Source organism: Theobroma cacao, chromosome 7, assembly GCF_000208745.1.
Source record: "Theobroma cacao cultivar B97-61/B2 chromosome 7, Criollo_cocoa_genome_V2, whole genome shotgun sequence".
Lineage (NCBI taxonomy): Eukaryota > Viridiplantae > Streptophyta > Magnoliopsida > Malvales > Malvaceae > Theobroma > Theobroma cacao.
In genome coordinates, this window is record NC_030856.1 from 1,724,146 (window position 1) to 1,750,470 (window position 26,325).

At 35.7% G+C, this 26,325-nt stretch overlaps 7 protein-coding genes across 7 annotated transcripts; 2 read left to right on the forward strand and 5 right to left on the reverse strand.

Moving 5' to 3' along the window:
* Window positions 1,538-2,969, forward strand: LOC18593468 (mitogen-activated protein kinase kinase kinase NPK1). The gene has a single exon (XM_007020707.2). The coding sequence runs from the start codon at window positions 1,602-1,604 to the stop codon at window positions 2,967-2,969; it is 1,368 nt and encodes a 455-aa protein (XP_007020769.2). The 5' UTR covers window positions 1,538-1,601.
* LOC18593469 lies at window positions 4,249-5,701 on the reverse strand. The gene is made up of 2 exons (XM_018124576.1): window positions 5,280-5,701; window positions 4,249-4,587 (listed from the first exon to the last, which is right to left on the reverse strand). The coding sequence occupies exons 1-2, from the start codon at window positions 5,560-5,562 to the stop codon at window positions 4,400-4,402; spliced, it is 471 nt and encodes a 156-aa protein (XP_017980065.1). The 5' UTR covers window positions 5,563-5,701; the 3' UTR covers window positions 4,249-4,399.
* Window positions 6,444-8,376, reverse strand: LOC108662976 (probable F-box protein At4g22030). The gene has a single exon (XM_018125170.1). It carries the CDS (start codon window positions 8,001-8,003, stop codon window positions 6,756-6,758), a length of 1,248 nt encoding a protein of 415 aa, XP_017980659.1. The 5' UTR covers window positions 8,004-8,376; the 3' UTR covers window positions 6,444-6,755.
* Window positions 9,356-14,469, reverse strand: LOC18593470 (dihydrolipoyllysine-residue succinyltransferase component of 2-oxoglutarate dehydrogenase complex 2, mitochondrial). Its single transcript, XM_007020709.2, has 15 exons — window positions 14,295-14,469; window positions 14,021-14,086; window positions 13,866-13,940; window positions 13,442-13,505; window positions 13,319-13,346; window positions 12,930-13,000; window positions 12,300-12,374; window positions 12,141-12,196; window positions 12,020-12,064; window positions 11,612-11,869; window positions 11,392-11,486; window positions 11,023-11,113; window positions 10,802-10,912; window positions 10,109-10,303; window positions 9,356-9,902 (listed from the first exon to the last, which is right to left on the reverse strand). Exons 2-15 carry the CDS (start codon window positions 14,069-14,071, stop codon window positions 9,711-9,713), a joined length of 1,407 nt encoding a protein of 468 aa, XP_007020771.1. The 5' UTR covers window positions 14,072-14,086; window positions 14,295-14,469; the 3' UTR covers window positions 9,356-9,710.
* LOC18593471 (glycine-rich protein 5) lies at window positions 15,869-16,642 on the reverse strand. The gene has a single exon (XM_018124106.1). It carries the CDS (start codon window positions 16,568-16,570, stop codon window positions 16,091-16,093), a length of 480 nt encoding a protein of 159 aa, XP_017979595.1. The 5' UTR covers window positions 16,571-16,642; the 3' UTR covers window positions 15,869-16,090.
* On the forward strand, window positions 18,704-19,418 carry LOC18593472. The gene is made up of 2 exons (XM_007020711.2): window positions 18,704-19,002; window positions 19,088-19,418. Exons 1-2 carry the CDS (start codon window positions 18,773-18,775, stop codon window positions 19,197-19,199), a joined length of 342 nt encoding a protein of 113 aa, XP_007020773.2. The 5' UTR covers window positions 18,704-18,772; the 3' UTR covers window positions 19,200-19,418.
* On the reverse strand, window positions 19,434-25,059 carry LOC18593473. Its single transcript, XM_007020712.2, has 14 exons — window positions 24,798-25,059; window positions 24,534-24,601; window positions 23,859-24,059; window positions 23,628-23,725; window positions 23,105-23,298; window positions 22,799-22,980; window positions 22,089-22,433; window positions 21,940-22,004; window positions 21,512-21,560; window positions 21,258-21,393; window positions 20,845-20,929; window positions 20,676-20,745; window positions 20,244-20,384; window positions 19,434-19,921 (listed from the first exon to the last, which is right to left on the reverse strand). The coding sequence occupies exons 1-14, from the start codon at window positions 24,892-24,894 to the stop codon at window positions 19,586-19,588; spliced, it is 2,067 nt and encodes a 688-aa protein (XP_007020774.2). The 5' UTR covers window positions 24,895-25,059; the 3' UTR covers window positions 19,434-19,585.

A 26,325-nucleotide genomic window follows, 5' to 3' on the forward strand; every position in this document is an offset into this window, starting at 1 on the left:
TAATCAAATCTCTATACGTATTATTTTGAAAAAAATAAAAAATTGTTGTTAAAATTTGATATCTTTTCAAGATTTTATAAATTTTTTATTCTTTTAAATAATATTCTGTTAATGAGATGTCAAAATCTAATAATTTAAATTATATATAAAAATTAATAGGCTGTCAATATATCAAATATTAATCTTAAAAAAATATTTTACGTTATCTAATTACCATCGTCAAGCCTGACTAATCCCAGAAAACTTTCCCAAGACTTGGAAAAAAAGCCAGTTGGTTGCCTGCCAACCTCTTTTGCCGGCTCTTTTACTTTTGCTTTGATTCCCTCTAATCAATAGGCCAACTTTGCAAGTTCATGCCCTTGGAAAGCAAGAGCATGTTCTTAGGTAGACTAAGCTTTTTTTTTTCTTTTGTTTGCCGATTTCACGTTGCAAAGAATTGGGTGTGGAACACGTATCTCCACATCCCACAATACTAAGATTACTTCAATGTACCTCAATTACAAGAAATTAATGTAGCTTTTGCACAAGGTTGAGATCTATACGTATATATTTCTCAAATTTTACAATCGAAAATCTTCTGTAACGATCTATAGCAAGATTTATAAAACTTGTTCAAATATATTATTTTATGATAAGATATTCTTTTACAATCTAATAAACTCGAATTGAATTAAGATAATACTTTTTAAATGTATTTTATCTTTCCATATTCGAAATCTATTTCTTTTCTTAACCTAGTTAAAATTTTAATTACTTATAAATAATATTACTTTAAAATGAAAAAAAAAGGGATTAATGAAGAAGATAAGGTTGAATAAACAATAATTTTCAAAGAGTATCTTTCACATCATTCATAACTTTTTCTCAATTCAAATCAGTTAAACAGTTTGCTAAGTTACTTAACAAGCACAAATGATGTAGACATTCATTCATTCATGCATGCATAGCCACATTCAAGTCTGTCCAATTAAGCCTTATAGTGCAGTAAAATAATACTGTATCTGTCTCTAAATGTTTATCTTTCTTCAACTTTTTCGAAGATTAAGATAATATCGAGAGTATCGAGTATTGAATTTTATTTTATTAGAGCTTGCAAACTAAGCAAGATATAAAACTCGAATTCGCGCTTACGGTTAACTGTTAATTAAACAACTTTGCGCCGCAAAACCTTAATTAAGGAGTTAATTAACCCCAATAATCCTGTTCATTCAACACCGCAATCTCGGCACGTGCTCACGTGTCGTCATGTGAAGGGCTTTATTACAAGCTTAAGCGACCGCCGTCCGTAGGCGGTCGGAGGAGCTGTCAAAACAAGGGGGAGGGGCACACACATTGTGCCACGTGGTACGAACCAAGTCCAACAAAGTAAGAAAGAGATTTTTGTCCATTTGCGGACGATCATAAATAGCTGAAGAATCTTTCTTAAGTTGTTGCATATGGCTTGGATTTAGTCACCCAACCCAAAGTTTCTATATATATATATATATATATATATATACACACACACTATTTNTATATATATATATATATATATATATATACACACACACATTTGTTTATATATCATAGAACCCATCTTTGTTTCTTGGGTTGGTGTTCATATGGAGTGGATTAGAGGACCTGCCATAGGCCGTGGCGCCACCGCCACGGTGTCTCTAGCCACCGCGGTGCCTTCCGGGGAGGTTTTCGCGGTGAAGTCGAGCGAGTTGTGTCACTCCATGTTGTTACAAAGAGAGAGTTACTTGTTGTCCAAACTGAGCTGTCCTCGTATAGTTAAGTACATAGGGTGTGGTGTTAGGAACGAAACGAGTAGTAACAAGCCTACGTACAACCTTTGCATGGAGTATGTCTTCGGCGGCACGCTGTTCGAGGAGATTCAAAGGGTCGGGGGGAGATTGGGTGAAGAGAAAGTGAGGTTGTACACCAGGCAGATTCTACAAGGTTTGGATTATCTTCATGGGAATGGGGTGGTGCATTGTGACATCAAGAGCCAGAATATTTTGATAGGTGAAGAAGGAGCGAAGATTGCTGATCTTGGCTGTGCTAAGTTGATGGGAAAAGTTGGTGGTGATGATCGATTCGACACGTCAGCATTTTCCGGTACACCGGCTTTCATGGCACCGGAGGTGGCACGTGGGAAGGAGCAGGGTTATGGAGCTGATATATGGGCTCTTGGATGTACAATTATAGAGATGGGCACCGGAAATTCACCATGGCCGGAGCTGAATGATCCAGTGTCAGCTCTTTACAAGATTGGATTTTCCGAGGATGTACCCGAGATTCCCAAGTGGTTTTGCGAGAAAGGTAAGGATTTTGTTAGCAAGTGTCTGAGGAGGGATGCCAAAGAGAGATGGACAGCTAAAGAATTGCTTCAACATCCATTTGTGGAAGAATTGGATACCCATTTGAAGGAAGTAAAGGATTCCACCATGGATTCTCCAAGTTCTGTGTTGGATCAAGCTTTCTGGGATTCACTTGATGTGGTGGAAAGTCCTAAGAATTTGATTCCTGAAGGGATTTCTTCGAGTTCTCCAGCCAACAGGATCAAGAAACTGCTTCAAGCCACTCTGTCACCAGCTTCCAATGCTTCCAATTGGACTTGGAATGAAGATTGGATCACAGTTAGAAGCATCGACATTGAAGAAACCAAGGATTGTTCTGGTGAGAGCAATGCCATCTTAGGAGATGATTCTTCATTTACAACTCCATCATTCCTGGATCTTTTCCAAGATGAACTTACCATTGAAAGCTCAATCTTAGATCATGGTAACTTGTTGGATAATTCTATTGAAACCATCATTGATTTTAGCAGGATTAGAGTTAGAACAGACCTTATATTGCCATTTGACAGTGTAACAGATGATTCTTTTGTATCAGACAATCTCAATTTTCAGACAGTTAATGAAAATTCTTGTTCTATTGAATCTCTTTCCAATATCCCATCTTTCATATATGAATCATATTCTTAATTTCAAACGGTGAGGCTGAGATGGCCGGCCGGCAGCAAGCAGGTGATTAACTTGGCCTGCTGCTGTTTTGAAAAGTATGACTTCTGAACAAAGTCACCAGCCACTATTAATTGCGTTCACACTTCTTTGTGTGAACAGAAGAGACTTTAGGCTCATGTAGATAGATAAGGAACAAGTCAAGCTTGGCTTCTCGTTACCTTTGTGGGTTAAATAAGATTAATAAATTAATCTTAGCCTATTCCACCCTAGGCAAATGCATGTGGCGGTTTCATTAGTTCTGTACTTGCAAAATGAGGGCAATTACCAAAAACATTCCTGATAATTTTCTGCATAAAATGAGGATCTAAGTACATAAAAAAGTCCAAGGGCTTCACTGTTTTGAACCCAGAATACATGCATATGTTTGGATGCTAAGTATCACAGTCTCAAAGAAAAGTCGTGAATTCTATGTCAACTGTGTATTAAAGTATGATTGAGTATTTAAGTGTTCATACTCAGTAAATAATACCTTACGGGTGGGTGTAGACCATGACACTAAAGCTGTGAGGTTTGTCGTTGTGGAATCCAGTAGAAATAGATTTTTCTTCTATGTCTTACAGTTACAGCAATGGAGATTAAGTCAAAACATTGAACCTAGTTTTTCCCCTTGATCTTGATTAGTTGCATCACTCTCTTCTAGAAAGGCTGATGCTGAAGCATTAGGTGCTTGAGGGAGACTGGAAGGGAGGGGGGTTGACTTCATTTTTTTAATGTATCATGCAATGACTTTTAACAGAGTCAAGCTATCAGGAAGGTCAACTGCTCTCAGTCTTCTGTGAAGAAACTTCACATGTGAAAGCAAAAAACAGAAGAGGCTTTTAGGTGCACAAGTGGGACAAACAGACATTGTTTTGGTTTGCCTAATCTTGTTTGAGTCAACTGACAGAGAAATGATGACTAAGCATTACCCTTTTACAATCTTGGTTCAACAATGGCAGGTGTATTTACTTACTCAGGCCAAGTATCAGCCTTTCACATGTTTGTTTGACAATTACATAATCTTTGTCCATGAAATTGAAAATTCCCCATCTTTGAAACCACCAGCTGCAAGTTAATCCTTCTAGACTATTCATGATTTGATTCATTGTAGCCTTCTGGTTTGGGTCCATCCCATGCCAGTTTTCCAGTCTCAGGTAAAAAGTTCATTCAAGTTCTGAAGGAAGGTCTGATCTAGGTTATTAGAAATTTTGATTCATGATTGATATCAGACAACAGGAAAAGTCTGTCTGGCCATATAATGTTTGAGCAATTTGATGAATCTACCATAATCAACACCATGAATTTCATTCTTCTTATTCTTGAATCTTATCATAACATAAGACCTTGTCTTAGGCATGTTTACATTTCTGTTTTATCAAGTAAATTAAGCATAAAGCTTTAGTCTACGAAGACTAATCTTTCAGTCTAACATCACTTGTTCTGGAAGCTGTTGCCTTCTTTGAGTGTTCTTGCTTTAGAGAACCTTCTACAACCTTTGGTTCTGCTTTTTCATCTGCCTCCAATCTCCTCCTTGCTGGATTGAGCTCTTTGATATGGTAGTGTAATCTATATGTAACCAGTGCAAGGAATAGAGCAAACCCTGTAATATAATCCTTTGATATGAAAGTTAGAAAACTTCTTTCAAAGGGTCATTTGAGCTTTTCTTTTTTGCTAAGAAAATGCACCCTGCTGATAATTTCGAATGAAAATCTTCTACTCCCGTTTGATGTCCTGTTTGATGTCTCTATCCTAATTTTACACGACGTATCTAATAAACTTCTTATATTAACGTCACTCTAACCGTTCTGTTAAAATTAGGGTTTTTAATCAATAATTAAGATTGGACACGTGATATAAATTTATGAAAGAAACGAGATACCAAGTGGGGGCAGAGGATTTTAATCTGACAATTTCAAGCAATTCAGGCAATGGTACATAATGAGCAAGGTTAAACCATCTACTAAGATTAATTATAACTTTTGCAGTGAATGAAGAATCAATGCTGTAATTTTACCTAGTCTATGAAGCAATCTATACAAGCTAGTAAAGAGCCTTTTCAGACACCAATTTTCCCAGTCTTTAAGTTCAGCTTACTTATACCATATTGGAAACATTGTCAAACCCATGGTTTCTACAAATGCAGCAGACAAGACAACAGATTAAGATTCAGTCCTGACAGCTAGCTAGCTAGCAAGCATATCTTAAAGCATGAAAACTTAGCTTCTGGAATTGGTCTACATGGTTAAAAACTCTTACAGGAACATTAAATTCAAGTTCATGATGATGAATTACCCATAAGGGATGCTTCCAGGATTCGATTGGCCAAGAGAACCTCATCAGTTGGATTGATCACACCTCCTTCCAGTGCCCGTTTCTGGATCTCTATTGCGTTGTATGAGATGGAGATAAAGACAACAAACAAAGTTCCTGCAACAGTCTTTGAAATCACAGGGCCTCTCCCTTCTTTAATCTTGTCCAATACCTTGATCACCAGGTTCCTCAGAGGAGAGCTGAACAGAAGTACCAAAACCAGAGCCATTTCAGCAGAAACAAGTATGAACAAGAGATGGAACATGTTGAACTAATGAAGCTATTCGGGAAAAAAACATACAACTGCAATGGGTTATGAGGAAATCATATTCAAATTTATGGGGTGAAAATGACTTGACATGTTGAAAATATTTGGTATCTGCTTCAAAACTTCAGCTGTTGGTTCAATTAAAGAATTATTCTTTCCATAACTAACAGAGAGGATAGAATATATCTTCACTAATAGGAAATGTGTGTAACACGTGTTAACAAGGTGAAATCGAATAACTTGCAGGCTTAGTTTTCAAGCAGCACAACAAGAACTTTCTCTAATCTTTTTCTTTCTTACAATTCCTATGTAAAAACATAGTGACATTAAGCCAAAGGTCTAACAAGTTACTAAATAGCAAATTACTAAATAACAAATGAGTTGATAATCATGCACCGATCACTAAATCAAATATCGATTATAATAAGTTTATTAGTCTTGTATCATTGAAGAAAATCACCAACATTAAAGTGCTAGGCTCTTCGACGATTGGTTATGCACTTTCTCATGCACTTTGAGGCTTTTTTTTTTTAAATATGTTCCAATAATTTCTTTGTTCTGTCTCTACTCCTCAACAAATTTAAAAGTTCAAAAACTTTGCCCTCTATACGACTCCACAAGGGTGTAGGTTAGCTCAAGTTGAAGAACTAAAGCCTGATCATATTGTATTTGGGCTTTGAGATCTATCTATACCCATCTTTTCTTTCTCATGACATAACTTGGACTGAACTTGGGTTTGATTGAAGAATTTACGCCTGATAAATGTTCTATATGGGCTTGGACATCATAGTCCATCTCTCCTTATCCTTGTACTAAAGCCCAAGAAAACTTGGGCTGGTAAGAAACCAGCTGAGCTGATTGGTTTACAAGTGTTCGACTGAATTCGACTTGGGTTGAAGAATTAAAATCAATTAATGCCTGATAAAGTATCTATATGGGCTTGGGCAGAGTCTATCTGACTGCCAACCCTTTCACCTTCTGGGCTTATGGCATTAAGAGAACTTGGGCCTACAAGAAATCCACAGAGCTCATTCATGTCTGGGCTTGGACAAAGTCTAGTTCTCTCTTCTTTTAATTAATTACATTTTGAACATATACAGTCAACGTAGAAATTGTACATGAAATAAGCTGGTCGACCAGAGTTTTCAGTCTTCCATGGCAATGAAGATAAAAATGGATTCAAAGAAGAATCAAAAGAGCTTGCTTGCAAACTCTTCATGTGTTGAAGAATGAGCTGGATGGGATGCATCTGCAAGGTCTCTGAGCTCTGACAAACTTCTCCCAAGCTGAAGAGCCACTTTCACTTCAAACAATTCTCCATTTTCCCTCTCATCTGCTTCTGTTTCCCCCAAGGTTGATTCTATGGTCTCTCCCATGAGCCTGAAGAATCCAGCAGAGCTCCTATACATCTCAAACACCATACCAATCTGCCCACCATGCTCCAAATTGTTAACAACAATTGCCATAGCTCCGAACACTACACCCAAAATTGCAGCAAGTGAGCCACAGAAAGATGATCCCATCAAGGCAGAACCAAGTGCAGCTATGCCAGTGAGCAAGGGGCCACATATAGCTAGAGTTTTATTGATTTTCAACACTATTTTGCTAAGCCTGATGTATTCTTCAGTGTCTTTTCTCTTCAAAACCCCAACAATTTCCTTCATTTCTTCCTCAAGATCCTCATCCCACCCGTTTCTTTCTACTTTCCTGACCAGCTTTTCCTGTTGAGCCTTCTCTTCTGGCCACCACACAGCTGGCTTTACAAGTGATGGAAACTTATCAAGCATGGTACCAAGCAAGGGAAGTGGATAAGCTTTATCCAATGCCAGGACTTTCTCCATTGCATCTTTCACATCATCAGAATCCGGGTTTCCAAGAGCAATGTTTGTCTTCATCTCCTCATGGAGCTTCTTAAATAATCTCGAAGCATTCCTTTGTTCTTCAGCCAGCTGAGATGGCTGTATCTTGTTCATCACCACCAAAACCCCGGTTGCTGCCATGTAAAGCAAACTGGAAGATAGCTTCAGAGCCAAAAACGATGCTCCTCCACCTCCTCCAACAGCTACAATTCCAGCCATTATGGAAGCTGTGACTGTCATCCCGTTGACAGAATTCAACAGAAGCCAGTTCCAGTTATCACGCTGTGCTCCAATATTCTTGTGCATTTCAGCTCTATCTGCTACAATGTCCATTATAGCATACATCTTCCGCAACACCATTGAATTGAAGATTTCTTCCTTGTTTGCAGGCTTAATTTCTACCAGGGGATTGGTTGCTTCAAAGGTTTTCAACCCTTTTCTTCTGTGGAACTCATCATTCAGGATCTTAGAAACTGAAACATTTGGGTTACTAATTAGAGCACTGACCCTGGTTTTCCTAAAGGAAGCTGAGGAAGAACAGCCAGAGAAAAATGGTGAAGAAGCCTTAAGAATAGCCATGATCACTTTGGCTTTTGCAGTTAAATGCGTGAGAAATCTGATGTATTTATGCAGAAGTAAACGTGTCTGACTTCTTCAACATGAATGATTTTCTACCACAACTTTGTCTATGATCCCCCCTGACAAAGCTTTTTGACTTTCCATATTGGCTATGGAGGTGTAGACTGGGTTGAATAGACTTCACTCCATTAATTCACTATACATTTTCATTGCTAAAGAAAGGTGCGAACTAGTCTGATCTCCTTGGCATTTTTCACTTGGAAGCTCTCTCCTCTGGCTGAACCAAACTGGAAATTCCTATGGTCTGCAAAACCTCAAATAGTATAATATCATACAAAGTAGGGAAGAGGAAGTAGGTAAATTAAAAGGACAATATATTTTGTGGTGGAGGGAGGATTTGGGAGAGAATATCAAGGTATATTTAATGCATTAGTTTTGAGATTATTGATAATACGTTTTTATAAATTTTAAAAAACAATTGAATTAAGCAAATTAACAAAATATCAATAATTTTGAGATTTTTTTACTTTTTTTTTTCTTGAATCTTACATGGATTGTTTTTAAAGGTTTTGGAGTTTTTAATATTATTTATCAATGAAGTGATAGTTTTTAACTAATCGAGAGTGTAAAATATGAAATACATGTTATATTGTCAACGTATTAAATAACAAAATATAAAAAAAATATGATTTTCAGTCAATTCAAAGTGTTAAGTTCCTCCATTTTCTTCATATTTCACGAAAAAAACAACATTTTCATGAGAAAAATATTAGGAAAAAGAGTGCTTGGTATGATGCCTTGGGTCAAAAATTTTGATTTTTTTTGACCATTTACATGTAAATCTCGAGTTCTTTTTCTATGTGGCAATATATATATACAAAAACACACGACTTTTTCCATTTTTGCATGTCATGAAGAAAACAGGCAAACTAGAGACACCAAAACCTGACCAGGATTAGTCAGTTTAGGACGGTGGGAGAAAGCAATCACAATGTGAAAGATATGGCAAAGACTAACCATACGACTCTCCTTCAGTCAAGGACATATGTCAGCAGCTGCAATAACCTAGGATGGCCAGCACGGCCGGTGGACTGCCGTGAGGCCGGGGGCAGTGATGGTTGGAGGAGTAAAGTGTTCACTCTAACTCCTGAAACATTAGTGAGTAGACATAACCCATCTGTGGAACTTGAACTCAAACCCTAGCAGCATAATTATCAAGGCCATTACAAGCAAAAGTTACAGAATCCCCAAATGGAGAATTGAGAGGAAAGAAATAGGCAAAACCCCCCACCTGAAAACAGGAGTCTAATGTTAAGAGGGTGCAAAGGATTAAATACCACCGTACATGAGTCTCAGAAGAAACCAAAGCTTTCCATGTCTGATTTTTCACATTGAAAGTGTCACTAATGTCAATTTATGGATAATACATTAAACCCTCCATTGGTGTTATGTGTGCCCTTTACACCAGAATTTATAAAAGTTCGGACATATTTGCACAACAGAAAATAGAAATATGTATTTCAATACTCGATATATTTCAGCAATGGCCAGCCGCAATTTCGGAACTCATTAAAGGGTGGAATCAACAAATGATACCCTACAAAACTTTAGACACTTATTGTTGTTCATTAAAATAGGAGGTGTATATCCAATGCTAGATGTGCCAGAAAAACCATGAAATATCACAGCAGTCGCTGGTTAATGCCTTCATACATCAAGTAGCAGCCTACGAGGGTCCTCCACGACATCCTTGATACGACGCAAGAAGAATACAGCCTCTCTTCCATCAATCAGCCTATGGTCATAAGTGAGGGCAATGTACATCATTGGTCTTGGGACTACGTTACCTCCAACAACCATTGGCCGAGACACTATTGAGTGCATACCCAAGATAGCCGACTGCCAAAAAATTGTTAAATTTATGTGAGATTCTCTTTCTGGCCATAAACAAAAGCTAATGAATGAGAAACTCAGAAAAGTAAGCAAACACCTCTATCTATGATGACAAGTCAAAACTGTATGGAACCTCCATGCATATACAAGGATGTGTAGGTGCATAATAGTAAATGCAAAAGAGTTGTTCATTCAGTTCCGTAACCACTAACCTGTGGAGGGTTGATAATGGGGGTACTCAATAGACTTCCATAAACACCACCATTGGAGATTGTAAACGAGCCTCCAGCCATTTCATCAATTGATATGGTCCCATCATTTGCCTTCTTCGCAAGACTGTTGATTGTCTTCTCTATCTCAGCAAAATTCATCTTATCAGCATCACGGACAACTGGAACAACAAGCCCCTGGTAGGAAAGATACAGGAACAAAAAGCTTAACATAGAAACATGAATCACATAGTTCCTCTCCTTTTTTCTTTTTTTTTTTACTTTTTCATTGCAGCAATGAGGTCCATGCATATATTTATCAATACTGGCACTATACGATCAGCAGAGTAATTTTAAGATTGATATAATCTTCTAGATCTCCCTTTTTCTCATTTGTCAAGAAATAAAACAAAGCAACTTCAGCTCAGCAATAATGTTTAACAAGTCTATAATGTTCTTTATTTATTAAAGGACAAAGTTTTGAACCCACTCATTAGTCAATTCAACTTTAAAAACTGCTCTAAGTTCAGATAAACCCCAAATAGATTTACAAATTTCTTTCAAACTGGCCAAGAAAGAATGCTAAAAAATATACTGATGATCCAAGTTGCATCCAGACATTAAATAGCTTAATTGCAATTTGGCAAGGTCAAAAAATGTCAAAAAAGAACACAATCAACAAAAATTTTTACAAACCTTTGGAGTACCAACAGCAATGCTGATATCTATATAATCTCTATATATAATGTCATCCCCATCAATTACAGCATTTACAATAGGCTGATGCTGAAGTGCACTAACAGCAGCCTGAGACAATAAAATAGAAGAAATGGTAAGGGGAAGAGAGAAAAAGCACAGTTAGTGAAGGCAAACCATCAGTGCATATGTGAGCAATTTATAAAAAAATCATTGCATACTTTAACAAATCCTGACATAAATCCCAACTTGACACCATGTTTCTCAACAAAAGCATCCTTGTAATCAGAGCGGAGCTTCATCAAATTAGTCCTACAATGAGAAGCATATCAATAAGAAAAGGAGACAAACAACAGAATCAGCTTTATCATGACTAAACCATAGCCTTCATAAAGTAAAACTGATCTGATTTAACTTCACAGAAAACTTGTGCAAGAAAAGGGAAGCAAATAGTTCAATACAGTCAGAACCATCTGAACCAAAACGCAAACCGAAATAGAAATGTTCACAAAGTTAGGTAGCACAGGCAGTCAGCAGGATGACAAATACCTGATATAAAGAACTAAAATATGAGGGAACATTGAACTCACATGTCAACCTCATTGAATGTTGTCAACATTGCAAAAGTATTCTGAGAGTCTTTCAATCGTGTAGCAACCCGTTTCCTAAGCCTTGTCATAGGAACCTGCAATCATGAAGCCATTGATACAGAAATTCAGGATTTATTATCTAAGAAGCTAACATCATTTTTTCCACATCAGAAATTCTAAGAATACCATTTGGATGTAAACAGCAAATGAAAAGACTTACTCGTCTTTCCCTTTCCTTGGGTGGAAGTATAGGTTCAGTAGCAGTTCGTTTTGGAGGTGGCGGAGAAGGGGCTTTAGGCTTTTGTGCAGCAGGAGTAGCTTCAACTTTAGCTACTGCTTCAGCTGGAGGAGATGGCTTGGAAGCAACTTTTTCTGATTTCTTTTGAGCAGGAGCAGCAGGAGCTACACCTTCTGCGGACTTCGAAATGATAGCAATCTTGGTTCCTGGTTCCACAGTATCTCCTTCCTTGGCTACATACTGGAAGTAATCATAACATTAACATTCAGGATCCAGTCCACTCCCCTTTCTCACAGAAATGAGAAGGTAGGGGTCTAGGAATGACCAACAAGCTAAAAATGTGTGTGCATGCATTTGTGACCCAAAGATCCAGATCTATAGATATATTACCTCTTGAATCACACCATCTTGGGGGCTAACAACATCAATTGTTACCTGATGAAAATAAACACTACAGGTATTAGCAATATGAACAATACTTTCCCAATAGAAGAAAAGGTGGAGATAGTACCTTATCTGTTTCTATCTGAGCAATTGGTTCATCAGCTGCTACTCTATCACCAGGTTCTGCTCTCAAAGATTCAGGTGCATACACAATCAAGCACTTAAAATCATAGAAATACAAATATTTCTAGTGATCAGAAGGAAATTACAGTAGTGGAAAACATACTTTTCAAGAATGTTGCCAAAGTGCCATCAGTGATTGATTCTCCCATAAAAGGAACAACAGCATCAACTAGATCCCCTTCATCACAAGTAAATAAATGGGGAAAGTTAAAATTTTTTAAATTCAACATAATAGCAACATAAAAAGGAATGAATGGCTGTTCTCAAGCAGACACCTGTTCCTCATCAATATGTACTTTTTTCAAGTAAAAAGTGCACTAAAAATAACAAAAGGGTGCAGGTGCAAACCTAGTACCACAGGAGTTCTACCCAAGTTATTATCCAACAAAAGTGCAGCCAAAATTTTCATACTCATGCTTTTACACTATTCCAGAAGAAATTCTGAACTAAACAATTTCCTTCTTTTGACACATTGCTTGACCTAATACCTCTTGGGCAGCCCAACTGCCAACTTTGAAACAGGTTTGACAATGGTTAGATGTTAACGGTCTATTCCAGATAAAGTGGTTATCAAATGAAGATTTATAATGCATAGGAATTAAATTCTTACAAAGACCAAAAAAAAAACACCCATGTATTAAACAACCATTTGACAGAAAGACAAGAAGAGAAAAAAATGCTAAAAAGCCTTCGGCCAAATAAATTTCACTAAGGAAATTAGCCAATATCATACCATCTCCAGAAGAGAAAGCCCTGCATGACTTTTGCATGATAGCCTCTGACCGAATGCTAGAAATGACATCCCTGCACATAAGAACAGCTGTTAGGGAACAGAAGTTCTAAGGAGCACCAAACTCATTTAAAGAATTAAAAAAATAAATCATAGAGCATTGAATTTCCGGTTTAGTTTCCCTACCTAATCTTGTCTCTATATAAACAAAATTGAGATGGACTACTTTGCGTTAAAATGGACCTGCTACTAAAGATAGTTATGGTAATTACATACAACCATCAGATTAATCCAGTAGTCACCTCACACCCTCACTGTGTCAAGTAATGACTAATGAGTGACAGTTTAATTCCTAATACTGGCGTGCATTACAAAGTTCAAAACCAACTAACCTTGTCTTCGTTAAACCAGCTGAACAGCCTGTAATAATCATGAAATGATTTTCATTAATAACAAAGACAATCAAAACAATTATGCCAACATGAGAAGAGAAGAAAACCACCCAACAGATTTACCTGGCAGAATGAGATGAGAGAAGTTCCGGACAAGGGCAACTCCTCTTGCTTGAAGTAATATTATCTGTTCAAACACTTCAAATTTAACTCTCATGAGAATATTTTCCAAGGGATGATAAAACCCAAACCCAAAATGATTAAAAAACAAAAGCTTCCATTTGCTTATCACTTTTACTACTTGCTTTTCTGCTTCCAGAGATGAAAACACAAAGAACAACCACATTTAAAGATTAAAAATTCAAATTTTACCGACAACAAAATGCGTCATTTTCATAAAGCAACTTTTGGCAAAGTCTTAAGTAAATCAATCATCTTCAATAACAGTCATGGATTTGATAGCATAGAGATCAATCAAAATTCAAATTCAACAGAACTGCAAATATGATTACGAAATTCCAAATTCATTTTCAACTGAATTATTTACCTCTTTTCCAGCATTCGAAGAAACTCTAGATGCTGAAACACCCGACCCAATCGCCTGCAATGACTTCCCTAACACCTGAAAAATCAAACAAATTCTAATAAAATCCAAGCGCTAGCTAAATAAAATACAATTCAAAAAAAAATTTAAGCTCTAACCGAAGCTGATGAGCCTCCGCTAGCAACTTTTCTCCTCAAAGCGCCCAACATCACCGATATTCAATTCTTTTTTTTTATCAAAATCACAAGCAAAAAATAAAAATCAAATCAATAACGAAAATTCAAAATTATAAAAAAAATCCAAAAATCAAATATTTACGAGATTTCTCCGAATAAACACTATCAAGCTCAATAAAAATTTAAAGAAAAAAAAGAATAAATGAGACGTGACGGAAGGAAAGATCGACGAGGTAGACAGAGAGAGAGGTTTGACCTGATTTCTGCAGACAAATTTGAGTCGTAGGGTTTTTTTAAGCGAGATGTCGCTTTTCTTCTTTGTGCTTAGAGAGAGAGAGAGAGAGAGACCGCGAAGATGCGCGTTTAGCGGGGCTGCTGTATCCACTACAGCAAAGCGCATTGGCGATCGTTAACGTGTCGTGCTTTTATTTGGAATAAAAGTGAAAAGTGAAGATTCTTTTCTTGTCTTTACCGAGAATTGGAAAAAAAAAGGAAAATCGCAAACGGCGTCGTTTGACTAGTAAGACAAGGACTGAGCTAACACCCGAACCAAGAACTTTGGGCTTATAAGACTTTAGTGGGCTGGTTTGGTTTAGAATTGGGTTGGATTGATCAAAGTTTGGCCCAATTTATGGTTTGAACCATGAAGAATATTAATTCAACACATTGAGCCAATGATTTGGACCCTTAAGATTTTGTTACCTTAATGAGATTAAGGTACTAATAAGCAAATTAGGGATCATCATAATTGTCATATTAATACTATTATGGTACTAATAAGCAAATTAGAGATCATCATAATTGTCATATTAATACGTGTTTGACTAAAATCGATAAATATTCAAAATGGGACCAAGAGAGTATATAATAAGAATGATATAAATATTCAACATTAACCACCTCCGTATTACTATTATAGTATTAATGAAAAATGATTTATTAGTTTAATGCATATTTTGACTAATATTAGCTAGATTACAAAAGAAGAATGTTGCATTTTCATTTAATTCTCAAAAATTAAGTTTCCCTTTTTTCCTTAATTATAAATTGGCAAAAGAAGAATTTTTGGTATTCATTTAATTGTGAAATTGAAGTTTACTCTTTTAGCAAGTACGACTACAGTGTTCACAAGATATATGGCATTGTCATTAAAATGACCTTAGGTGGTTGTTCTCAATTTTTGTGATTGAAAATGCATTAATTGCTTTTTAATTTGATTGAGAAATCATGTCATATATGGTACATATATTCATTATTAATTATATTTAATAAATAGAGAGAGATCGGTATTGTCGGTTGGTCTATCGTCTAGGTGTGGAGAATTAAAAATATTGTCGTACCATGTGACTTTCACAAAGGTAAAAAACTTTAGTTTCGTTGTATTTATATTTAAATTTGAAAAAAATTTATAATATCAATGTAAAAATATTATGTATTCTTAAAAAATACGGATAAAACAAGGACGAAAGAAGTACATATTAGATCAGATGGATTAGATCAGACGGATTAGAGTAAGATCGGAAGCTAAACGGGGATGAGAGAGAGAGAGATGCATAAGCTAAAACTAGAGATGCAATTCTAGGTTACACCATGGATGATGAAAGATGGACAGCTACTTCCATTTTCATGTCTCTGCAGGCTGCAGCTGAGCTAAAAGGAAGAGAGTGTCACCTTCTAGGTTAGGTTCGTAACCATTGATCCATTTACCTCTTTGAAAGAAAGCAGCAAAAAGATGAAGAGAATGTACAAAATCTACCTGAATTTGCTTTGATTTGGTGCTGCTTCAAGCAGCCATGCATATTATACCTAAATGAGTACGTAAATCACATGTAAGGATCAAAGAGCCAGCATTAATAATGAGTTTATTTCTTTCTTTCATTAACATTTGGAACAAACATAAACATCACAATAGAACAATTGATCATGATTAACAACAATGTAGCACACGATCACAATATCGTACATTTTGATTCTTGACTAGTACTTGACTAATTTGAAATTAAGTGAACTATATAAGAGAGAGATTATATTTTTCTTCTTTTAGCATGTCTTTCATGGGATTCCTCCAAGGCCACCACCTGCACCAGCTCCGCCACCAAACCCACCGCCAGCGCCAGCTCCACCGCCAAGTCCACCACCACCACCGAACCCGCCTCCACCTCCTGCTCCACCACCACCACCTAATCCACCTCCTGCTCCAGCTCCACCTCCGAACCCTCCACCAGCACCGCCTCCAAATCCACCACCACCACCTAGTCCACCGCCGCCTCCGAACCCTCCACCGCCACCTCCACCTAACCCACCACCAGCACCTGCACCTGCACCTGCACCCCCACCAAATCCAGCTCCACCACCTAACCCTCCTCCACCTCCTAACCCACCTCCACCACCTCCTCCTAAGCCACCACCAAATCTCGGACTATGAAAGAAGTTTTTCTCATCCTCGAACCCACTCGTGAGCTTCCTAGCAGTACTGGTGGCGCAAACAAGTGCACCAAGAAACAAAGCAAGAAGAAGCTTAGAAGAAGTCATCTTTGCCAAGTCTTATGATACTATAAAGATGACTCTGGTGCGAAGTGGGGGATCCAAGGAGGGCTTATATAGGGAAAAATATGAAGCCATGAACCCTGGAGCTAGGAAGTACAGTTGAGGTCTTAAATTTTGCTCATCTTCTCATCTAAAAGCCGGTGTTGGAAGAGTTAATGCACCCAACTGTCACTTTTGAAAAAGGAAACACTAAACCATGTCCCACGTCTGATCAAAACGAGTGGATCTTCACGTTGCTGTTCTAACAATGAAAGCCATTGTTTTTATGATTCAGAACCCAAACGGTACCATTGACCATTTTCACTCGAGTTCTTGCAATTTGCATGAACGTGTCTTGTTGAAACTCTCTGTGTGGGCTTTGGGGTTTACTTCTTCCCACTCCCCGTACCCATGCATTTCATTGACTTTGAAAAACGTAGGCTACCATTAATGCCACGGCTTGCTTGTTGGGGATGTGTTTAATACCCAAATACGCAATCAATGGAAGTTTAACCCCCCAAAAATAAAGAAGAAAAAGAGTGAATAATAAGTCCAGGGAGTAAGATAAAATTAGATCATGTAAATTGATAAATGGTATTTCTGTATTGATATATATATTTTTTTTGTTTAAATCGTTACGTTTCGTAATCATATTGTATGTGTAAATTTCGGTATAAGTTGAGAAAAGATTTTATGTAACGGTATTTATGTATCAATATATATTTTTTATATTCAAAATAATCATCTTATGTAATTATATTACACGCATAAATTTCGATATTCAATGCGTAATCGAAGAAGTATCAACAAGTTAGATAAAAGATCATGTATATTTTGAAATGATTGAATTAGGGAAAAATCAATTTTTATACACTCTCACTTATATAAAAAAAAATTATATAAAATGATATTTTCGTATCATTATAAATTTTTTTCATTCAATCATTCAAATCCTTATACTATGTAATCATATTACATAAAGAAGATTTTATGAAATGGTATTTTTGTATCATTGTACGTTCCTTATCATGATAATTACGCAATTACATTACACGTGTAAATTCCGGTTTATTTAGTTGGAAATCTTGAAGAGAGGTTAGGTTAGAGTCGTGATATTAATTAGAATTGGGGAACTATTTTGAAGGAAAACTCTTCTTCTTGTTAACCATTGTTAAGATAAGATGGATTTGATGAACAAAAGAATATTAATGTGATTTGTCTACTTGTATTGCTGGCATTAATTGTATGCTGTACAGGCAACAGTACCCAAACACCAACCAGACAAAAGCATGCTTAAATCCCCACATTTCAAAGGAAATTGAATTGGTTAGGCACCTGAGTAGCAAAATTTGGATAAATGCCTTGGTCCATTCAAGAATCCATGGCTTTAATTTCCTCGGGTCTCACTCAACTAAACTTAATTTGATGTATACACTTTCCGTCCCTTTTATATATATATATTTAGAAAATGAAATTTTTCGTAATTTTTTTATTTTTTCATATTAAAGGATATTGAACATCTATATTATTAAAAAAATAAAAATTTAATATAAAATAAGTTAAAATTAGAGTTTTTGTTTTAATCTCCATCAAAATCAAAGAGATACGGAAAAAAAAAATTCTTTTTTAAGCCAAGATATTGAACATCTATTTTTCATTTTTTTTCTCAAAATAAAATTCTTTTTCCTTATATAGACACTTAACACTCGTACCCTTTTTTATATTTATAAATTTATTTTTCATAATGTTTTGTACTTTTTCATATTATAAAGTATTAAAAATCTATATTATTAAAAAATCAAAATTTAATATAAACTATGTTAAAATTAAAGTTTTCGTGTTAATCTTGGTCAAAATCAAGGAGACGAAAAAAATCTTTTTTAGGCCAATATTTTGAGCATTTGTTTTTTGTTTTTTTTAATGTATCAAAATAAAATTCTTTTTTCTTATTTAGACACTTAATACTCTAACCTTTTTATATTATAAATTTATTTTTCTTTTGTTTTTTTGAATTGGGCCAGATTATGACATTGATGAGAGTAAACCCAAGTCACAAACTGACCCAAATCCGAGCAAGTGTCCTGTTGTATGCCACGTGGCACGAAATTATCCCCCACTGTCCATCAACATTATCCACGCTACCTCCAAAGAATCCTACACACCATATCCTGCCTGGAAAAGTCTTGGTTTTGAACCGTGAATGTCGGGATGGTTTGCCTCCGTTGCCAATCTCCATTCCTTCCCTTCCATTCTCAGCTCAAACCCAAACAGAAACTGAAAGCTGAAGGACAGCTTTGGCTCTTCTGCAAAGCTCCTCCAAGGCTGGTTTTACAGAGACAAACTGTTAATGCATTTGTGCCTTTGAGGACCAATTCCCATTCCATTGCTGCCATTCCTCCATCCCAATCTGGTGATGTCACAGTCTTTCTACAAACAAGGTCTAGTTGCTCTTTAGTTTTCTTGTTGAATTTGTCAGGAAATTTTGATGTACATGTGGGCTAATTCGGTTTTCCGGAAATGCAGTGCATTGCTTCTGGTTGTTTACTTGTTGGCAAATTTCGTGGCACCATATTTCATCTCCAGGTATTTCGAATTCGACAAGGTAGGGGAAGATCAGAAGAGGAATGAGAAATGATTAAACCTTGGAAGATGAGGATGAAGAAGATAACAGGAAATGTAGCTCAGGAATGCAGGCAGCTTTCACTGTAGACATGACAACATATTGGCAAAAACAGACCTGAAAAACTCTACCTTACGGTAGTATATGTTTCCTTGTATGAACATGTTATAGTCATTTTCTCCTATTATTTGCCCAATGCGCATTTATCGCCAGACAGTCCCGATTTACAGAACATGATACAGGGAGCAATTACTGCACAAACAAATTCATTCATTTTTTGAATCGAACTTCAAATTACTTCTGATGGGAACCATCAGCTCATTTCAGAATAATTTACAATTACCTGCAAAACTATGCTGCTTGGCCCAAGGGGAAAAGAAGGGAACAGAAAAATAGTATGATCATACCAATGTCCAATCACTTTCATCTAGGGATGGAGGTTTGTCAACCAGTGAGAGACTCTCAGGCTTAGGAGGCCTCTTCAAAAATAAAGATGACTTGCTATCAAAAAAGCTACCAAATGGACGAGAAGGGTTTTCATCTGAGTTCTTCTGGTCTTTTGGAGGAGGTTTTCTCCGCTGTTTATCCTTGCCACCAAAGTTAAGACCAAGCCTCTTAAACCGACGTTTTAGCTCACCAGCAGGGCTTCCGTTTTCATTTGCCGGTGTCTCTTCTTGCTTTATTGTCTTTATGACATCATCAGGAGACAATAACATTGTTTCCACTGTTTCATACACCTATTTACAGAATTCACATTGAACATCATCAGAAGTACACAATCAGACAATGGAAAGGAATCACAAGAAATAGCAAAATCCTATAAACAGATACTTGCAATCATGAGAAGAAACCAATGCAAATTCTTGCATTTGAATAAAACAAAGTCTCTTTCCCCTCACTAGGAATGCTGGAAACAAAGGCACTCCATCATCATTTCAATTAGCATTCAGTGTAACCATCTAGTGTATCATAAGCATTTGACATCGGTCCAATATGTTTAAAATACTTGTTATTTCCATTGGTAGATACATCCAGGCAGCAGTGTGCAATAGAACCCACCTGGCAAAGATTGTCTGTTTTATCATTCCAGACGCCACTCTGGCAAGTTGCAACAACATAGTCTTTGCACTCATAAAACAGCTTTGACAAGTTATCATTAGCAGAGAGCTTGTCCTCAGCTAATACAAGTCCCAAACCAAGCTGAACATTAGAAAAATGAGACATCAGCATTATAAGAATGACTTTGACTAATAATGTGTGACATAAAAATAAGAACAGAACAGCCAATTATCGATAATCCTGTCAAATCATGTTCTAGAAACAAAGTAGAAAAAATAGCAGACTCCTCTTTCCATTTCTTTTTCTTGGAGAGGTGGTGAGAGGAGATTGTTGGTATAAGTGCAACAGCTTGAATACATTTAACTGAACTCAAATTGGAAATAAGAGACATAAACAAAGAAATGCTCATCTGTTATTAGAGAAAACACTTACTAGAGAAACAAAAAGTTGTTCAAAAAGCTCAGAAGTGGGAATGTCCTCTAAGAAATTCAGAATTCCTTCCCTACAGGAACCATAAATCAAGCTATTCTTGTAAGAAAGCAATGATCCTATGATAGAAAATTTAAGACTAGTAACATCAAATCTTATGCATCCAACTTACACTGCCAAATCCTCATCAAAGAGAGGTGTTTGTCTAATGGCTGGTACTGGCTTGGCTGTCTCCCACAGTTCACGCCACAGATTACCTAACAAACGTGCATAATTCACATATCAGAACCAACTATAACAAAAGTTCCAGCAAGTGACACTACCTGCAGCTTAAGGATGCCAAACAAATGCATCAAGAAGTAAAAACCCTCTGCTCAACTAGAAGAGTATGTTGTACATGAGAAATGCTATGGTTGTCAGACCTCATTCTCCTAATACGAATTACACAAGGACATTATACAAGTTCATTCAAACATACTCCCTTGCGTATTCAATGAATCAATATTATCTCTTCAAAAGTAAAACCTTATCAATAAGAAACTAAAATGTAGCAAACTTTACTAAGTATAGGAAACTGGGTAAAACCTTCTTTTTGCATTCTACTACTTAGTTGACCTCTTGTAACCAAAGAGTTAACCTCATCGCTTGGCTCACTTTCAGTCCAATCAGGAGGAGAGTGCCATCTAACAAAATCTTCTAAAATACAGCCAGGATTTGCAGCCTAAAACGATTGTGAAATAGATTTATTTAGATTCAGCATTGAAAGAATATACTGTTGCATTCATATGTATCGACAACAATAGTAAGATAGAGGAATTTTCTTTGTTCAAAAATATCACCTTGAAAGCCTGCATGTCTGAGAGGAGTTGAGAACACCCAGCACCAACACTGACCCAAGAAAGATAAGGCAATGAGTAAAAGAATAGCAAGCATAACATAATTAACTCAACAGAGTGTTGCGATAACAGAGGAAAAACTGACATTTCACTCAAAAACTTTTATGTGTCTAACACAAAGACAGAAAAGATTAAGAAAATAATCAGAAAAATCCAACATAAATAACAGTGCTAGATAGGTTGATCCTGAAAGATAACATCATTGTTTTGAAGCAAACAAGATAACCTTAATAACATTAAGATTTATGAACAAAATTCATGAAGTAAACAGCTTAAGATGATGACCATTAAAAGAAGATACTAAGAGTTCTATAGTGAGAAATCCAAATAAAATGTTACAAAAGTAAGGAATGTTTGGTCAATATACTAACCTCCCCGTTCGAAGCACCAACTCCTCCGTTTCTCTGATAAGATCTTCTGAAAGCAAAGGTCCTTCCTACAGACATATACATAAACACACTAAGCCATGGGAATAGCCTCAAAAGGTACGCAATCTGTTACCAGAATTTGTGAGCCAAACCTGGGCAATAGGTGAGTATATAGGTTCACCAGTTTCCAACATTGTTAAATTATCAGCCGGTTGATTAGCTCCCAATCGAAGAACAAGTTCTCCAGTGCTAAGTCGCGCATACAATGCAGAGCTGGAAGAAACTGTGCCTATAGAACTATCTGACCCTTCAACATTTGAACTAGCTTCCCTCATTTCAGAATCAAATGATTCAGTGGCAATAGTACGGCGTCTTTTTCTTGAAAGACAACAGTTAATAACCTGTAATTGTTGATATAAAAGACATGAATTTAGATCTGGAATTTCATCCACAGGAATGCCTGGCAGATGTCTCTCTTCAGACCAAAATCTTCTCAGCTGCATGTAATTCCAAATACTTTTCATCAGATGAAGATTAACATTTAACAACAAGTATGCTTAATGCAAACAAACTCTAAACGCATCAAAATGTGAAAATGCAGGATTTTTATTCACATGAAGAGAACCTGTGGCATGAAAAAATCCTACTACTAATTGACACCCAAGTGCCACCATGTTGCTATGCTAGATAAGGGGCTATTATGATCTTATGCAATGATGATACCTTGAACTTCCTTATATAAGTTTTAATAGAAGATGGTTTTAGAGAGACAAACAGATCCAGCGTGTAAAATCAGTGAAGTTTTCTTTCATCATTGACCATTCATGTAAGTTCAGATAACAGTTCTGTATAGCCCACTTACTTCGATAACAACCCTGCACCAAAAGAGAGCCATTTTGCGAAGGGTTCTAAAGCTTCCAATGACTTCAGAAAGCTTAACGAGAAAGCTCTCTGGAGGAGCACCATGAATGTCTTTTGGCAAAGATATCATAGTTGTACATGTATTTGAATCAGAGACAAGCTGCCTTCGGAGGAAGTTTCCTTCTGCAAATATCTTGCAGATATTACAACGAAAGTGAAAGACCATCACAGGAAAATATGAAGGATTAAAGAAGAAACATATCTACTACAATAACACAAGTCCTGTCAATCACATATATGAATCTACCTGCATCAAACAGTGAATGAATCAAAGCCAGGACTCTCTCATCATCACCAAAGCCAGATGCAAGTTTATCCTCTTTGTCACGAAGAACTAACGACTTCACTGCAGAGAAACTCAAGCCTGTCCTTTCCCTAATAGGTGAAGAACTTCCTGAAGATGCCAAAAGATCTTTCAACAACTTAAACTTCTTTCCAGCCCTGGAACCAGAAGAAAGCACAGAAAAATATGAACACCACAAACAAGCTGAAAAATAATAAATCAATAGATCACACATTTGACCAGTTAGCATGAGCTCAAGCAAGAACACATTTTGAATCAGAAGATTAAATATCACTATCATGACGAAAAAAATCACTTGATCATCATGGCAAAGTGGTGCAAATGAACCGGAACATAGTCCCAATAAAGGGAACCAATTCACAAATCAGCATGTTTCATGAGGCATCAAATGATTTTAAATATCAACAACAGCAGGGAAAGACGAATGAAGTTAAGAATTCAAAGCATGTTAATGGAAAAAACCTACTCAACAGCTATAGCCAATTGCTTGATGACAGATGTTGGAGGAATGTTATTCGTGTTGACAGTATTTAAAACATCTACGGAGGGAATTGCTTCTAAAGCCTGTAGGATAACAATCTCGTTAGCTAAATCCATTCATTTGAATTTTATAATGACAGAAAAATAAACATTTTAATATCCATTATAGCAACCCTCACCCATGGCTGAGCAAAATAAAGAGAAATCACAAATGTACCTTTGCTTCCGCATCATTCTTCATGTTAAGCAAGTACATGTTTTCATCACAGAATGGAGCAGCCATTGTTGAATTTTCAACTTTCTCGGTGTCTTCGACTCCTTTTCTACCTATTCGTATATTCTTAAATCTTTCCTGCCACTCTTGCTTTGTCCCTAAATTTGCAGGTCTCCACCTAGAATGCTTTACCTCATGAATACACTGCATCATACCACACAAAATTTAAAACTAAAATAAATAAATATGTATTGAGAAATAAATTCTTTTAATTCCTTTAAATTTTCAGGGAAAATAAAATGCAAATAAAACTCAACTAAATTAGCATAATTAGTACTCAGCAGAATCTCAAAGCCTTTTCTGGCTTGTTTCATTGCTAAGAAAGCACGTGAAAACTAAAGAACATACAAATTGCAAAGCCTATGATTCCATTCCAAGCAAACTAAGCTAAACTCTACGACCTCAATACTTAAACAAGTCCAGCACAACGAAATTTCAACAAAAAAAAAAATTCTACACTTTACTTCATTTTCTCGAGAGCCAAACAAAACAGCACATTGTACCTTAATTCCAATTTCCATTTCACAACAAAATAGAAACAAATAACTAAACAAACAAAAACAGCTTAAATACTACATTTCAGCTTAAAACAAAACCAAATTTCAAACGAAAACTTACCTTCGACTCGCCTTCGTTCGTCAGAGATTCGTTCTTGAATTCCTTCGCCGGCGATAATTTATCAGAATCTTCACAAAGTGGATAAAGAAAAAACAACAAAAAAAAAACAAACAAATTCAGTTATCAATAATAACAACAATCCATTAAAAGCCGGAATTTATATTAATTTTTTTTCAAAAATCTAAATATAGCAAAGCCAAAAAAAAAATTTGCGATAAATATTTAACAGCCAAAAATATAGAAGATTTTTTTCCATTTTTTAACCTAGATCGGATTTCAAATCAGTGAAAACTCGCTCGGCTTTGGCAGCTGCGGAGTGGAAAGCGGTTCTCGCTTTGGAGACGAAGGACGGAGCTTCCATATCGTGCGCAAGGGGTACGCACGTTAAGATTCGGAGCGTAGGGTAACAGAGAGAGAGAGAGAGGACAGATGTTAAAATGGGAGAGACCAAAACGGTGGCATTTTCATTTTGCAGGGAGAGCGGGGGGATTTGTTTGGGGTGAAGAAGAGAGAGATGAGTGGAGAAAACAAAGGAGAATTTAAATTTTATTTTTATATTATAAAATTGAATATTTACTTTAATTTAAGGTAGTACAACTTTGTTTTGATAATTTTGATGTAAAGTTAAATGTATGGTTTGGCTTTGGATAAAGACTAAATTTTCAAGTTTGGACTTTTTCAGATAATTTCAATTTTGACTTTATCAAAAGACTGTAATAAGATTTGAAATTTTGAGTTTCGAAGAAGGTATTATTCAGATTAAGGTTTGATGACCAAGGTCGGAAAACTTCCACTTACATTATTTATGATTTTAATTTTTTTACATAATATTTTATGTTTTTTTTTTCTTTCAATTAGTCATCCGTGGATAAATTTTGTTTTCCGAAATGGGTTCACAATTAAGAACATTTTCATAATAAATTTAACTATATAATCCTTTCAAGAACAAAATTTATTTACGAGAGAATTAATTAAAAAAAATACAAAGTGATATGATGAAAAAATTGAAGTTACGGGAAAGTAGTTGAAATTTAACTTGAATAAATGAAGTTAATTTATTAACATTCTATTCAACCGGGCACTAGCCATTTTAAATGTAAAATTACGTAATTATATTTTTTATTTATCACCAAATTTTATAAATTATAAAAACACAAGAATTTACTAATAAAATTATCAATGATAATGTAACTCTCTTTTCCGATGAAAATGTAATGCCAATGTAATGTTGCATTACATTAACTTTTATATCACCAAATATTATAAAATGATTTTTTTCATTCACATTACACTGTTATTATCGAATGTAATCTTAATTCTTTTTTGTAGTAATGAATACGATAAAATTTTTTAATATATCTCACAGAATTATATATATATATAATTAATTAATTAAAAAAAGCAGAAATTGATTGTCGTCATTTGCATCAATCATTAGCTTCAAAAGCATATTATTAATTTCTTTAATCACCGTAACTTAGAAGCATCACCCACTTGATTTAAAAGAAATAATCCTTACATCCGTCCCATAATCATAAGAAATTTTTTTTGGTCAACACGTTTTAGGTGTCACGTAACACCTAACACTCACGATTTGCACGAGAAAGTGTCAACAATCTCTCTTTTTTTTACTTCTTCCTTTTTTTTTTTCTTTCAAATAATATTAAATAAATGAAAAATTTCTATTCATAAATGGGTTTATATTTATACATTGTAAGTATATAAATATTATATACTATTATTTAATTATAAAATATCATATCAGAAATATATAAAAATTAAAAAATTAAAA